Here is a 13,228-nt window from a genome sequence, read left to right on the forward strand (position 1 = left end):
GCGCTAGCGCCCTATAACGTCGTCTAGTCCACAAACAATCCCATGTCATTAGTTGCCAACGGTCTAAATTCCAAGAAGTCATCCCGACAATATCCCCCAATAGAACGATCCTAAAAACAACACCATTGTGGTGTATGACAATCAAACAACTTCTTCCGCCTAACTTCCCATGTTGGCTTAAACAAACATGCCAACTTAAACACAATAACCAAATAATACAATTTAAGAACATTTCGTTGTTATTACGATGTACCAACTTCAAATATGATTTAACAAAAAGGAGAAATACCAACTGACAGCCCAAACTCTTTTTTCATTTCTTCTATATTTTTTTTCTTTTTCTATTTTTATATTCTTTTATTATTTTTTTTGTGAGCTACTTTTACTCTGACTAATTGGTATTCAAGTGACAAATCATTTAATATATATATATATATGCTAAAATGAACAATTCGGAATCGATTCAAGATCATGACGAAATCAAACTACCCCCATTGGATTAGAATATCCCAACCCGACATAACAAAACCAAGCCCAAATCATCTACTAGCAAAGGCAACCAATGACCCACCAGGACTTCGACTATCGATATGGCTAGGAAAGGTGTATATTTGGGTGGATTTAATAACAAAGAACATGCTAATGACAACATGTTTTCTATTGTTTCTTGCACTAAAAGCGAGTGCAACATAAGGGTTTTAAACAGGTGATTCACTAACCAGTGTAGTTAGCTACTTAGCACATTACAAAACATGCACATATAACAAATTTTACGAAACAAGGGGTGAACATACAAAAAGCAAAGGTTTAAATCCTAATTTGCCTCTTCAACATATAGAAAAATCATGGAACGATCAACCAGGACAAGTTCTAGAATCAACACTATCACCAGCACACTGTTAGCAAATGAAATAACTCGGAAATAGAAAATCAACCTTAAACTTACACATCATAGTTCAGAGCACTAAAAAAGACCCTTACTTTCGGATAAATCCAAAAGCCTATGAGAGAGACAAATTTACAAGGCTAATAATTCCAAAATCGTAACACCTATCATACTAGCAATGAATCAATAATCTTACAATTTGGGTGTTTTGATGCTTTGAGCGTGCTAGCAATGTTATTAATCTAGAAAGGATGTCACGTTAATCAGTCAAAACACATTACACATATTAAATTTTTGTACCAAGGGTGTAGTTACATTGCTCATTAATATATATAATTAGGTGACAAAAGCAATTAACTACAAGGACAAGCATGCAAAAGTTTAAAATTCTTCTAAAACTACCCGACTTTTTCCTATTTACCACCCCCCACACTTGAGTTGGACAATGCCCTCAATTTCCAATGAACTAAGGCAAACTATAGGAAATAGGGGAAAGTAAACAAAAAGAAAATCAAGAACAAGAAAAACTTGTCGGGTATAACGGTGTTCCATGCTTGAATGATGCCATCAAGAATATTGTGCTGAACTTACTGCCAGCATATGCACATGACAATCAACTTGCTATCAACATGAACACACAGATCAACGCAAACAGGAATACCAAACAAATTGCATAACCATAACCATCATCAAAAAGTTTATTGAAAAACGCAAACAAACAGAAAAATGCAAAACTAACATATAAATAACAAAATAGAACACACGGGTTGCCTCTTGAGAAGCGCTTAATTTATTAACGAGTCTTTAGTTAGACTCGAATCCCAAAGAATTACCATGTTGGGGTTTCTAACGCCCCCACACTTAAAGTGTTGGGCGATCTACCCTTAAATAGTGAAAAAACAGTCCACTTTCACCTTTGTCAGACTCCAACTGTTAACTTCACCAAGACATAAAAAGTCTGGTGGCCTACACGAGTAAGGTGAAAAATAAGTGAACTTAAACTTTAACATTACCCATTCTTTAAAATTCACCTTTTTAAAATCTCCATTCACATAATCTATCACATCCATTTTTAAATCCATGAAATCTACCCAGTTCATCAAATCATGAGGGAAATAAGTATATATTTAGTCATATCACCAAGATAATACACGAATTGTAACTATCCTAACAACCTATGAAATACAATTGATCTAAACTCGGAAATCCTCTTAACAATCGAAACACTTAAAGTTGTGAAATGTTTCTTTTAGCGATTGAGAGAATATTGCACAAGTTCACCAAGAATATTGCATGTATGTGTTTTGCAAAGTTAGTTTCTTGGTTGTGCAAGGACCTCTATTTATAGGCAAAGGTTTGGGCATTGGGATCCCAACTTTGACATATAAATGGTTGACAGTATACACGAATTATTATTTATTTCTGTGTATACTTAATAAAGTAAGACAAAGTGTTACTTTATTCAACCACTTTACATCCTTGTACTTTTTACCACAGACAAGGTTATTGTCCGGGTAAAAGGATGTAAAGTAAAAAGGTCCTCCTCGTAATTAGTGTAAAGCTTTGTAAGTGCTTTACACTGATGATCTCCATTTCATTGATCTGATGAGAATGTCAACTGGGCTTCGCTGCCATTGTCATTCTTTGTCTTCCACTTGATGTCTTCGACTTCAATTGGAATGTCTTCAGGTGTGTTCTTCAGATCTTAACTGGAGGAAGTCTTCAGTTGCATAAACTGTACATTGCAACTGGACTTCTAATATTTTCAGACAATTCTTCTGCTCTCCAGATGCAACTGGAGAGGCTCCAGTTTTCAGCAAAACTGGACCTAACACCTTCCTTTCACAAACATTAACTCAGCCAAAAATCCACCCAACGGTATCCGAAGACCCTATATATATATATATATATATAAAGATTTATAGTTTTTCTAACTTTTTTTTTTGTAGAATTCTATCATAAAAAAAGAATGTTTTGGTCAAAAATTCTAGAAACGTATCACGATATTTTAAATAAACCATTCTATTGAAGTCTCTAGTCGTTGCAGGGGAAGTGGTACAAAATTCAAATTGTTGTTCAAAAGTTTGACCGAGTATACACCCAAATTAGTGGTTCGAACTATCAAAGTGGTTCGTATGACATCAATTTATTTAGTCATGTTAAGAGTGAGTACGAGTCAACCAGTCGGGAGTTTGTATTTTTGGAAGAATTGACAGTTCTTGAGGGCATCTTCGCAGTGGGATGTAGTGAAAAATTGGGGTTCGACAGGTAGTCATTGTAAGCCGAGTTCTAGTTTAGCAGGTCAGCAAAGCCAAGGGTCATCATGTGCGGGCAAGTCTATGGATGACGAAGAAGAGGAGCCACAACCGGCTAAAAAGGCCTCACGTGCGGGGTCGTCACGTAAGGGCAAGTCTACGGATGACAATGCGTACAACATAGCGTTGGAGATACTTGAACTTAAAAAACAAAATCAATATTATAAAGATTTGAAAATTTTGGCAACCGACTTATCTCATCTCCCACCGGCCTAATGACATGTGACGTAGCAAATGAACGTACCATTCATAAAAAAATACGGATATGATGGCGTCTAGTTTTAGTTTTAATTGTATTTGTAGTTTTAATAAAATTAACTTTTATTATTAACTTTATTATATAATCTAAATAATATATATAATCTGCATAATATATATAAGAAAAAAAAAAGAATACCCCTCCGAATGCCCAACTTCAAAAGAATGTAGAGAAATGTCCCTCATCTTTACTCTCTTATACCTCTTTTTATTTTAGGTAATTCTACCTATGAATTACCAGAATTACCTTTGACTTTTTATGTTTTACCCTTAATGAATTATAGTTTACACTCTAAACCTTTAATTTAATAATTAACAGCCCTTATCTTCTAAAAATCTCCAGTATCACAATTACATGAACCTACACCACTTGACACCGCCACCACCACCAATAATACCATCACCGACACTACTAAGCTGCCTTTCTCACCACCACTACATTACGCGGGTACCATGCTCTTACACTGTGTTCTTGAGATTAATTTATAAAAGAGAAAAAGAAATTAGAAGATAAACTTGGATATTTTCAAATCACCCCAAATATGGGGAGAAAATTTTTTTAAATAAAAACAACTAAATTATCCCTTCAAATCATATCATTTCATTTCCCTTCTATCCTAAAAATTAAACTCAAGAACACAACTAATTTTATAATCCATTTTATTCCTTTCTTTTCTTTTCTTAAAAAAAAAAAAATTAACAATACAGTGTTAACTAGTAAATCTCACATGATTTGCTTTCACAGGGGAAGGGTCATTCCCATGAATGTTTTGATAACAAAGAAAGAAAGGGGCCTTAAAAATGTTCATTTAGCTTGTGTTCTCGACTTTATATGTAAAGGAAGGGGAAAAAAGAGAAAATAGATAAATGGAAGAGAAGGAGTGGATTTTCCTTCCTTTCAAATCATCCCAAAAGTGGAAAAAAAATATCTTACACAAAATCTATAAAATTCTCTTTCCAAATCTTTTCCCTTCTTTTCTCTTCTTCTTTTAAATAAAACTCAAGAACCCAAATATTTTTAAAATCCTTTACAATCTTTTTCTTTCCCTTTAAAACAAAACTCAAAGAACATACCCTTATAAGCCTGTGTTCTCGAGTTTATATGTAAAGAAAGGGGAAATAAGAGAAGAAAGATGAATGGAAGAGAAGTGGTGGAGTTTCCTTCCTTCCAAATCATCCCAAAAGTGGGAGGAAAATATCTTTAACAAATTCTATAGAATTCTCCTTCCAAATCTTATTCCTTCTTTTCTCTTATTCCCTTAAATAAAACTCAACAACCCAAATATTTTTATAATCCTTTACGATCTTTTCCTTTCTTTTTAAAAAAAAAAACTCAAACAACATAACCGTTTCTTGAACACATACTCCCCTAGCCTTTCATTTTTCCCTCTTTCCTTCCGCCGTGGTAATTGATTCATTCACCGCCGTCATGAACTCCATACGCCGAGCAATCACCGTGGAACGTAACCGTCTCCTAAAACTCTCACTTCCATCAATCATGACTCACCAAAAACACAACGCTTCATCATACACATACACTTCTAAAAACATGTTAAGAAATAAGTCATCACCAAAACCTAAATCCCCAAATTCAAACGACACCGTTTTGAAGAAACAAGTGACGTGGGCAAAACCTAGTGAGATACCGTGGCAAGCGAAAGTAGTTAATTCGGTTAATTTAATTGGGAGGGTAAAAATTCCTGTACAGTTTGAAGCTTCAGCTGACGGTAAAAAATGGGCTGGTACTATTATTTCTCAAGATGATCATCAACCTTCTTCTTCTTCTTCTATGCCTTCTTTTTGGTACTAATTTTATTATTATTTTTGAAATTTAAATTATTGTTATTGTTACTTTTTTTTTTTTTTAGTATTTGAAATGTAGTTGTAGTTAAAAATATGTAGGGGTGTTTCAACTGTTTTCGGGGCCTAAATCGTACTTGTAAATTGGAGTTAGGAGCTTTACTTAGTAATACTTGAGTATACTAATTCTTAGGATGACACATTTTTGGCTTATTTGTTTACGACTCGTCTCAATCTTTTTTAAGATTCAAAAACGGCCTTACATACATGCATAATAAATCAGGGGTCTAAAGCCAAAGCTTTTAGTAGCCTTACTCTTGAGACACCCATGTTAGCATGTGCCCTTTTTTGTTAATTTTAAAATGGCGTGTGTATATACGAAGGAGATTTTTGTCTAGTCAAGTCATTTAAAGTATGTTACGCGTCGCAATGGTTACATGAAGACCAAGATTGTTGAAGGAATCATCAAAGGGTTGTACAATCACTCATTAATTTGAAGACCATTGTGTTAAAACGTGGAGGGCTTCAAAAGATAAATGCTTTATTGTATTTATTATAATTAGAATAGAAAAAGGAAATTACATATTCACTTATTTCAGAAAAGTACTCTTAGATGCACTATATGACTTTCTTGTGTCATATTTGAAAGATATCGAATGATATTGTAGTAAATTTAATCATATGGTTGGGCATCGAAAAAACATATAGGACTACAAATATGCATATAATATTGTATGAATTTCGTAAAATAAGAATTGCATGAAACTTATTAAAAAGCATACAAAGCTTTTTAAGAATATATAGCATGACTTGCATCAATTTAAAGAGCTTAAAAGGCCTAATCTTTTTTTTGGTGTTTTCTGTAATTTTGAGGTGTATTTTTTAAGTTTTTTTCTCCTTTTCTTTTTTAGAGAAGTCGGAAGTGTGTAAAAGTAGAATAATAGTATCTGATAAATAAGTAAACTGAGAGGAATTCCTGGTGAGGCTACCCAGGGAGAGTCGAGCCTTTGGCATTGATGTACTTTTATAAAAACATATATAGGTGAAGGTTATATTGGGAAAATACCAAAGATTGCATGCTCAAATAGTGCAACTAAAGTATTATTTGGTGAATAAGTGATCAAAATGATCAGTTAATCAATTTTTCCCAGCAGTGTAGATTTCTTTTTAAGGGGCCTGTTTTTGTGATTATGGCACAGGGGCAAGGAAACCCATTGGAAGGCAGGATATATATTTGAGTAGCATAGAGTTATAACTAATATGCTTAGTATCTAACATAGTATAATTGTTCGGTTTGTTTGTGGTGGTCTGCTGATCTTATGGCCGTGATGCTTCTTAATCTTGTTGTACAAGAAATTTAGTCACATTCGTTCTTAAGTAGAAGGTAGACCTTGATATGGATGTGATGGGAATGGGTACTCAGTTTTGGCGATTTTGAATTTTGGATTTGAGCTTGTTGTGTTTTACATGCTGTTGCTGTTATGGATGAAATGTAAAAATGAACACATGTGAAGAATAATGTTATTGGATAAAAAAGTGCTTCATATTATGTTTGCTTTGTATTTCAATCCATATAAATCATCCAAAATCTTTTATTGTGGAAGTGATATGTCAGAAACCAGGCATGATGGTCTGAAAACCTTTATCAACTGCCGTTTATAACTTGTGCTGATGTCCTGTATCACAATGTTAGATGACATTAGCAGTCCGATATTTCAGGTGTGCAAGTTGCTTCCTATATGAATGGTCAAATGCATTTGTTAAGTTCCATAATCTGGGAGTTTGCGAATTAATTAAGTAAAACCTTAAGGAGTTAAGGTGGATACCTTGCCATGCATAGTATCCTAACAGACTTTCTAGATAGGCACGAGGCATCAAATAAAAAGTGTGAAACATTCTTCTTTGATCCATGAAATATATATAGTCTAAATAGGTTTACTCCGATTTCTAAATGTGACTTAAATATATGTGTGCCCTTTACGTGGTAATAAGCTTATATGTATTGCATGTAATGTGTACAATGTCTTTTGTTATCTTTAGCATATACACGGTTTTGGTCTGTTTATTATATGTTTGTTTTCGTCTGTGATACAGGATTCCAGTTATATTTGAAGGTGACCTGGCACATATTGCAATGTCCCACTTGAAGGAAAAGGATTTTGTGCATGTAGTTGGTCATTTAAGTGTGGATGTTCCACCATTTAAATTAAGTGAAGCTCAAGCTAATGTCCAGGTACAGTGATGGATCAAGTGATTTGCATATGTGAATTTTTAATTTGCTGCAGCTTGAAAGTTTGTGTATGTATTGATATGGTTGCTGATATGCAATTTCTAAAGAATCCATACTGCAATCTGCTCTTTGTAGACTGTATTTTGGTGTCAATGATGTGATAGAACCATACATGCACTTCAGTTTGGTCCAATTATATAAATTATTTTGTGATTATCATTATCATTATACCTAAGATAGAAAAAGTTGATAATATTAGTATTAGTAATCTTACTGCCACCTTAGTATCATTTAAAATCTTTTATTTGTTTTTGAAAAAGAGTAGACCTGAGCAAAACATGCATACATTTTTTTGCTGATATATAATGTGTTCTTGCTATAGAATGTTGGGTGTTAGATATACCGATTTTGGATATGATTTTTTCTTTAGCACTTTGCCAACAATTCAATCTCACGAAGCTTGACAATGTCCACCCTAAAGCTTATATCTTTCAGTCAATCAAGGAAACAATGTGAATCAATGAAGGGTATACAAAAGCTTCTAAATTGATAGAAATTGATGTCCACTTGTACAAGCACCAGAAAAGGATTATTTGAGAATTTATAATCGTTCTAACCTTTTCTGATCCTTCTCTTTCTGTATCGTATTACTAACTTTACAACCTTGGTCAAGTATATAGGTAATGGCTCATAGCGTAAATTATGTTCAAGAACCTCAATCAAAGCAAGCATCTACTCCAGGTGAACTCTTTATATAACATTTTCATTCATCTCTTTGTATATTGATAGAAAGTGAGAAGCATTGCCGAAGCTTCTGGCAGTTTGTTTTTCATGCTGATAAAGGAAATAAGTACATATAACAACATACCACAAGTTGGGACCATGATGAAAGAACACATCCAACTATGCTGGAGCCGATGAATCTCTAAATCTTTTCATGTAAACTTACAGTGATGATATATTTCTCATGTACATAATAAGATGTTTCTTCTGAAAATGCAGTCGTATTATCGTAGTTTCTAGCATCTTGAATGGTCAGTAATGCTAGAAACGTTGAGGGAATCTCACAATCTGTTACATGTATGTTGAAACTAGTTGTGCTTGTTGACCCTGTCTTTTTGTCTTCTCGTACAACCTAAATTTTTATGTATCTAGACTGGGAGCAGAGTAATCATTTGGAGATCTGGAAACGTCTGAAGTGTCAATCATGATTTTGATAAAACATCGGACATTGTTAATGCATATCTAAACATGTAATTAAGAAGATCAGTCAAATGATAAGCTCTGTTATATATCACTAAAAGTAGTTTTTGTTTTCTGAAAAAAGTACCTTTGGCAAATTTAACACTGGTAGACTATTTGATTTTATGGACATGAAAGGTTTGCATGAACTTCTTGCTTTTGTTTCATAATGGATGTGGAGGTGGTTAATGTGTGGGGTTAATTGGAATGGGTTTACAGATTGCTTTCAAACCCAAAATACTAGGTGTACCCTATACCTAAATAATCAGATCTCTTTTAATTTCATCCTTCTTCCCTCCCGAGTAAACTTCTCTTGCAACCCGCCTTCATCTCCATCTTCTGTTTTTTACCGAAACTTCTAGTCATTAATACCATTCTGCTTTGTTCATCATCACTCAGACTTCCAGCACCAACCTGCATTTCTAGTTGGCAATTTGGCATTTTTTTTGCCAATGTGATTATTACTTTTTGATAACTTGTGTAGAGAAGATATATCATTTTCTTTTGTTATTCAACCCTGAGGACTTTATTATACAAGACTTTATTCTTCGCTTTTATATAAAAAAAAAAAAATTGGCTTTCTTTTTCTCTTTTCAGATTTTAGAATGATTCCGGTAAAGGCCTGAACGACTTCTATACTACTTTATCCAAAATATATAAAGTTCATAGTGGTTGGTTGCTTATTAGACGCAACTATTTCTGCAATGACCTACTTCTGAAGGATTGTTCTCCGTACCTTCTGCATATAGGTTATTCTTCAGATACTTATGTAAAGAAGTGACAGACTCATTTTGGTGTGAAATTTGAAATCTGGAACCGCCCATCAAATGAAACAACACTATTGTAAATGGAACCTAAATATCATAATAATTTCGCTTACAGCCTATTATTAGAGCTGTTAGAATATCTAACGGTCGGTAGGCCATAAGCCCAATGGGCTGTAGGGGTTTCCAGAATATTCATTTAGTGTATGTACGCATTTATATTGTGTGTGTGTATTGTAGCAGTATACTTGTATGGATATAACACAACAATAACATCTCAGTTATGACTTCAGTCTTTTATATGTTTGTAGCGTTATCTACGGTGATTTTTGGCTGTAAAATATGGTATATATATTTATGTCTATTTGTTGCATTATACTTGTATCGATACAACAAAACAATAACACGAATAGTTATGAATTGAATTCAGTGTTTCATATGTTTGTAGCATTATCTATGATGATTTTTGGCTGCAAATTATACTCCGCCTAACAAACCAATTCCCACCTCAAATGTGTTTTAAAGATAAACTGGTTTAGGATGGTCCTTGGCATGTTAAAGCAAATCCTAATAACTTGCTAAATGAGATGACAACTTGCGTCTTTGTAGGCATATAACGTATTAAAGTAGCTTCTTTCTAGTATTTATGGTTGTTTTGACCAAGTCTGTTACTCTATTTTTATCCTACATTTTGTTGTAGATTGTATATTGATACACTGCTTTATATGCAGCCGTTGTGGAGAATAATGTTTCTACTGAACAATCACTGAAGGAACTTGACACCATGTCTATACAGCCAGACACATCAGAGGTTAGAGATCATATAAGCAGAATTTGTCTTTTATAAGTTTTTATTCAGTGGTATCTATATTCACCACCTTCACTCAATCTCTCTGTCAGAAAAGAATGATGGATGTAGCATCTGAAGAAGAGAGTTATGTACAGTTACTCAATGATGCTGAATCTTACCCGTTTTTTACACCAAAGGAAACAAAGCTTAATCATGAAGTTGATAAGAAGAAAAGCCATGGTATGCTATGCATTTTATGTATTCACTATTCTTGGGGTGTGTATTGATTTACAGTAGTTGGTTATAATGTATGGGGATTGTCTGATTAACTAGAGGAATTTAATAAGTTTCGGATAATCCCTTTTATACCTGATGCACCAGAAACGATTATCTAAGTGTAGAATAAGATTACTTATATATGAATATATCTCTTATTAAATTTTGTTTTCGAGATAGTTTTGTTTCCTTTTTGACAACGTCTGTTTTTAATTGTCACAAGAATGTAATTTAATCTTTTTGAATCATCAGAAGTTGATAAACACTCAAATGGTTATCTGACTATTACAACTTTAAACAGCATAAGCACATACACATTCTATTTTATATAGCTCATTTTACCGTTATTGATTATCTGATGCTGGTAATGGTATCCTGAATGACAATATCATTTATGTTTACAGGCTGGTGGAAGGATCTTGTAATGAATACCAAACAATGGTTGGATAATCGTGAAAAAAAACAAAAGGGCGAGGTAATTATTTCAATTAATCTACACTTATATATAATACTATTAGTCTATTACCATTTATTAGTGTGAGTGTCTGCTTATGATGCTTAATTCATCAGGTTAAACCTAATTACCCAGACTTCAAACACAAAAATACTGGTGCGGGACTGTGGCTTGACAATGCACCGGCGGAAATTTTACAAGACCTAGAACAGTTATTTGGTGCTCTTCCTAGAAAGGCCACAAGTGTTGATAACAGGCCTAAAAAGCAATTTGAGAATTCTTCGGGTATGGAATCATAGTCTAAATAGAATCATGATCTAAAGATATCATTAACCATAGCCTATAAATTATAGAACCCCTTATTTCAGTCGATTTTTAGAATTTAGTATTTATTGATTTAATGCGGTCGGTATAGGTGGTACTTTTACTCATTATCCTTGATTTAAAAGAATTTGATGTTTTTTCGTATTCATTGTAATCATATGGTATCTTTTAACCGTTCTGGTAACATGTTTATTGGCTGCAATGTAGATGCTGATTCTTGGAAAGATTTGCTGGAAAATCCTTCTAGATGGTGGGATAATAGATTGGATAAGGTAAACCATCCCCCCACCCCCACCACACACAAATTCAAATAAGAATGGGCAGGTTGGGTGGGCCAGAAACCCTTTAAAAAGGGCACCCTTTGGCCAGGTTGGTATAAAACACCTTGATCTCCCTAGAAAAGTTTTTCCAACTTTCTTTTTCTGGCAGTTTTTTTGGAGAAAAATGTAAATCTATTTACTATCTCCACTAAAACAGTGAAATTTTAGAAAATGTGTGCAAGTCCTTTTATCTTTAAATCTGGCTAACATTTGGCTGTAATTGGAACACAACACCGATCCCATCAAAGGAGAGGTATGGGGGAGGTGGGATCTAGACTGCCGCACCTCTACCCGAGGGTAAAGAGACTCTTTCTGCAACATCCAGCAAAACGCAAAAGTGTGTTATAAAAAAAGATGCATGCAAATTTTAACGTGTGTATATGAAAAATAGCATATGACAGGAGGAGAAAACATACCTGCATATGGCAAACAAAGGGTGGTATCTAAACCCATTACTTTGCATATAGCTGTAATTGGAAAAGTGGGAGAAACAGCAGTGGATAAGTGTAGAAAATTGTGATTTGTTTTTTCTAAATTGTAGATATAAATTGGATAGGTGGTTTTTATTTTCCATACAATGTTCTGAAAATAGCTATATGAACACGTTTTCTTTTTCTGATGTTTTGACAACTTCTTCAGAAAACAACCGACTTTTCTATAAATGAATATCCCCTTCATATCCCAAATGTGATCATGTTACTTGTTTTATTCTTCTTTTTTGTATGCATGTATCATGATAACAAGTTTTGTTACTTCACCCAGAGAAATATAAAAGGACCAGACTTTAAGAACAAGGAGTCTGGTAAAGCACTATGGTTAACAAGTGCACCCGAGTGGGTATCATCCAGCTTGCCACCTTTGAAAGCTAAAAGAGTTGATCTGGATACGCCAAAAAACACATGGGCGTCATAGTAATATCAGCAGGTGACAATACATACTTTTGATTTTTAGTTATCTTCAATTTATAAAGTTATCTAGTTAACACCTTGATAATAAAGCGTTACTTGGCACTTTCAGAGATATCTTTTGAGCTCAAATCTGATGCAAGAACTCTCTCCCAAGATAACTGGCTTTTAAGTACATCAGAGGAATAGTTTTCCTACCTCTATATTTCTAGACCGAGGGTTCTTTTTAATGAGCTTTTAAAGATCCTAAATTTGTCATTTTGCATGTTTGCGCATCTTCTTTGCAGCATTTTTTATTTCATTGTCAACAAAATGTCATCACCTTTTCCTGGGCTTGTTTTCTCTTCATAGTTCTTGCAGATTTTCCCATAGCCATCACTTTCTGATTGTATATAAATGGTGAAGCATGTTTCTCACTTATGTGGAATGCATAATCTGATAACGTCTTGGTCTTCTCACTTCATTCCAAAAACGCATTATTGACACAATTATGTTAGCTAGTATCCAGTTTTTTTGCACTAGGTCAAAAGACCTTTTACCATATGAAGGGCAAGCCTTTTGAACCAATTTGTGTGGTTATTAAAAGAAGTGGTATCTCATTACCTAGTAGCATCGTGAGATCTCATTAGATTAATGTCTTTGATCACGACAAGTAGGACCACTA

General features: G+C 33.9%; 1 protein-coding gene across 1 annotated transcript; it reads left to right on the forward strand.

The window, feature by feature from the left end:
* The first annotated feature begins 4,792 nt into the window (after nt 1-4,792).
* Nucleotides 4,793-12,906, forward strand: LOC122594504 (protein OSB2, chloroplastic-like). Its single transcript, XM_043766952.1, has 10 exons — nt 4,793-5,262; nt 7,354-7,492; nt 8,170-8,230; nt 10,227-10,306; nt 10,396-10,525; nt 10,966-11,036; nt 11,132-11,300; nt 11,547-11,611; nt 12,422-12,583; nt 12,677-12,906. The coding sequence occupies exons 1-9, from the start codon at nt 4,889-4,891 to the stop codon at nt 12,569-12,571; spliced, it is 1,239 nt and encodes a 412-aa protein (XP_043622887.1). The 5' UTR covers nt 4,793-4,888; the 3' UTR covers nt 12,572-12,583; nt 12,677-12,906.
* The last annotated feature ends 322 nt before the right edge of the window (nt 12,907-13,228 follow it).

The sequence above is a fragment of the Erigeron canadensis genome, chromosome 3 (assembly GCF_010389155.1).
Source record: "Erigeron canadensis isolate Cc75 chromosome 3, C_canadensis_v1, whole genome shotgun sequence".
Taxonomy (NCBI): Eukaryota; Viridiplantae; Streptophyta; class Magnoliopsida; order Asterales; family Asteraceae; genus Erigeron; species Erigeron canadensis.

Excerpts from the sequence above, each read along its gene's own strand:
- LOC122594504 (XM_043766952.1), top strand. The coding sequence starts at position 4,889 with ATGAACTCCATACGCCGAGCAATCACCGTGGAACGTAACCGTCTCCTA. Across the intron at positions 11,037-11,131 it reads AAAAAAAACAAAAGGGCGAG|GTTAAACCTAATTACCCAGA; the intron begins GTAATTATTTCA and ends TTAATTCATCAG. Across the intron at positions 11,301-11,546 it reads GCAATTTGAGAATTCTTCGG|ATGCTGATTCTTGGAAAGAT; the intron begins GTATGGAATCAT and ends GCTGCAATGTAG.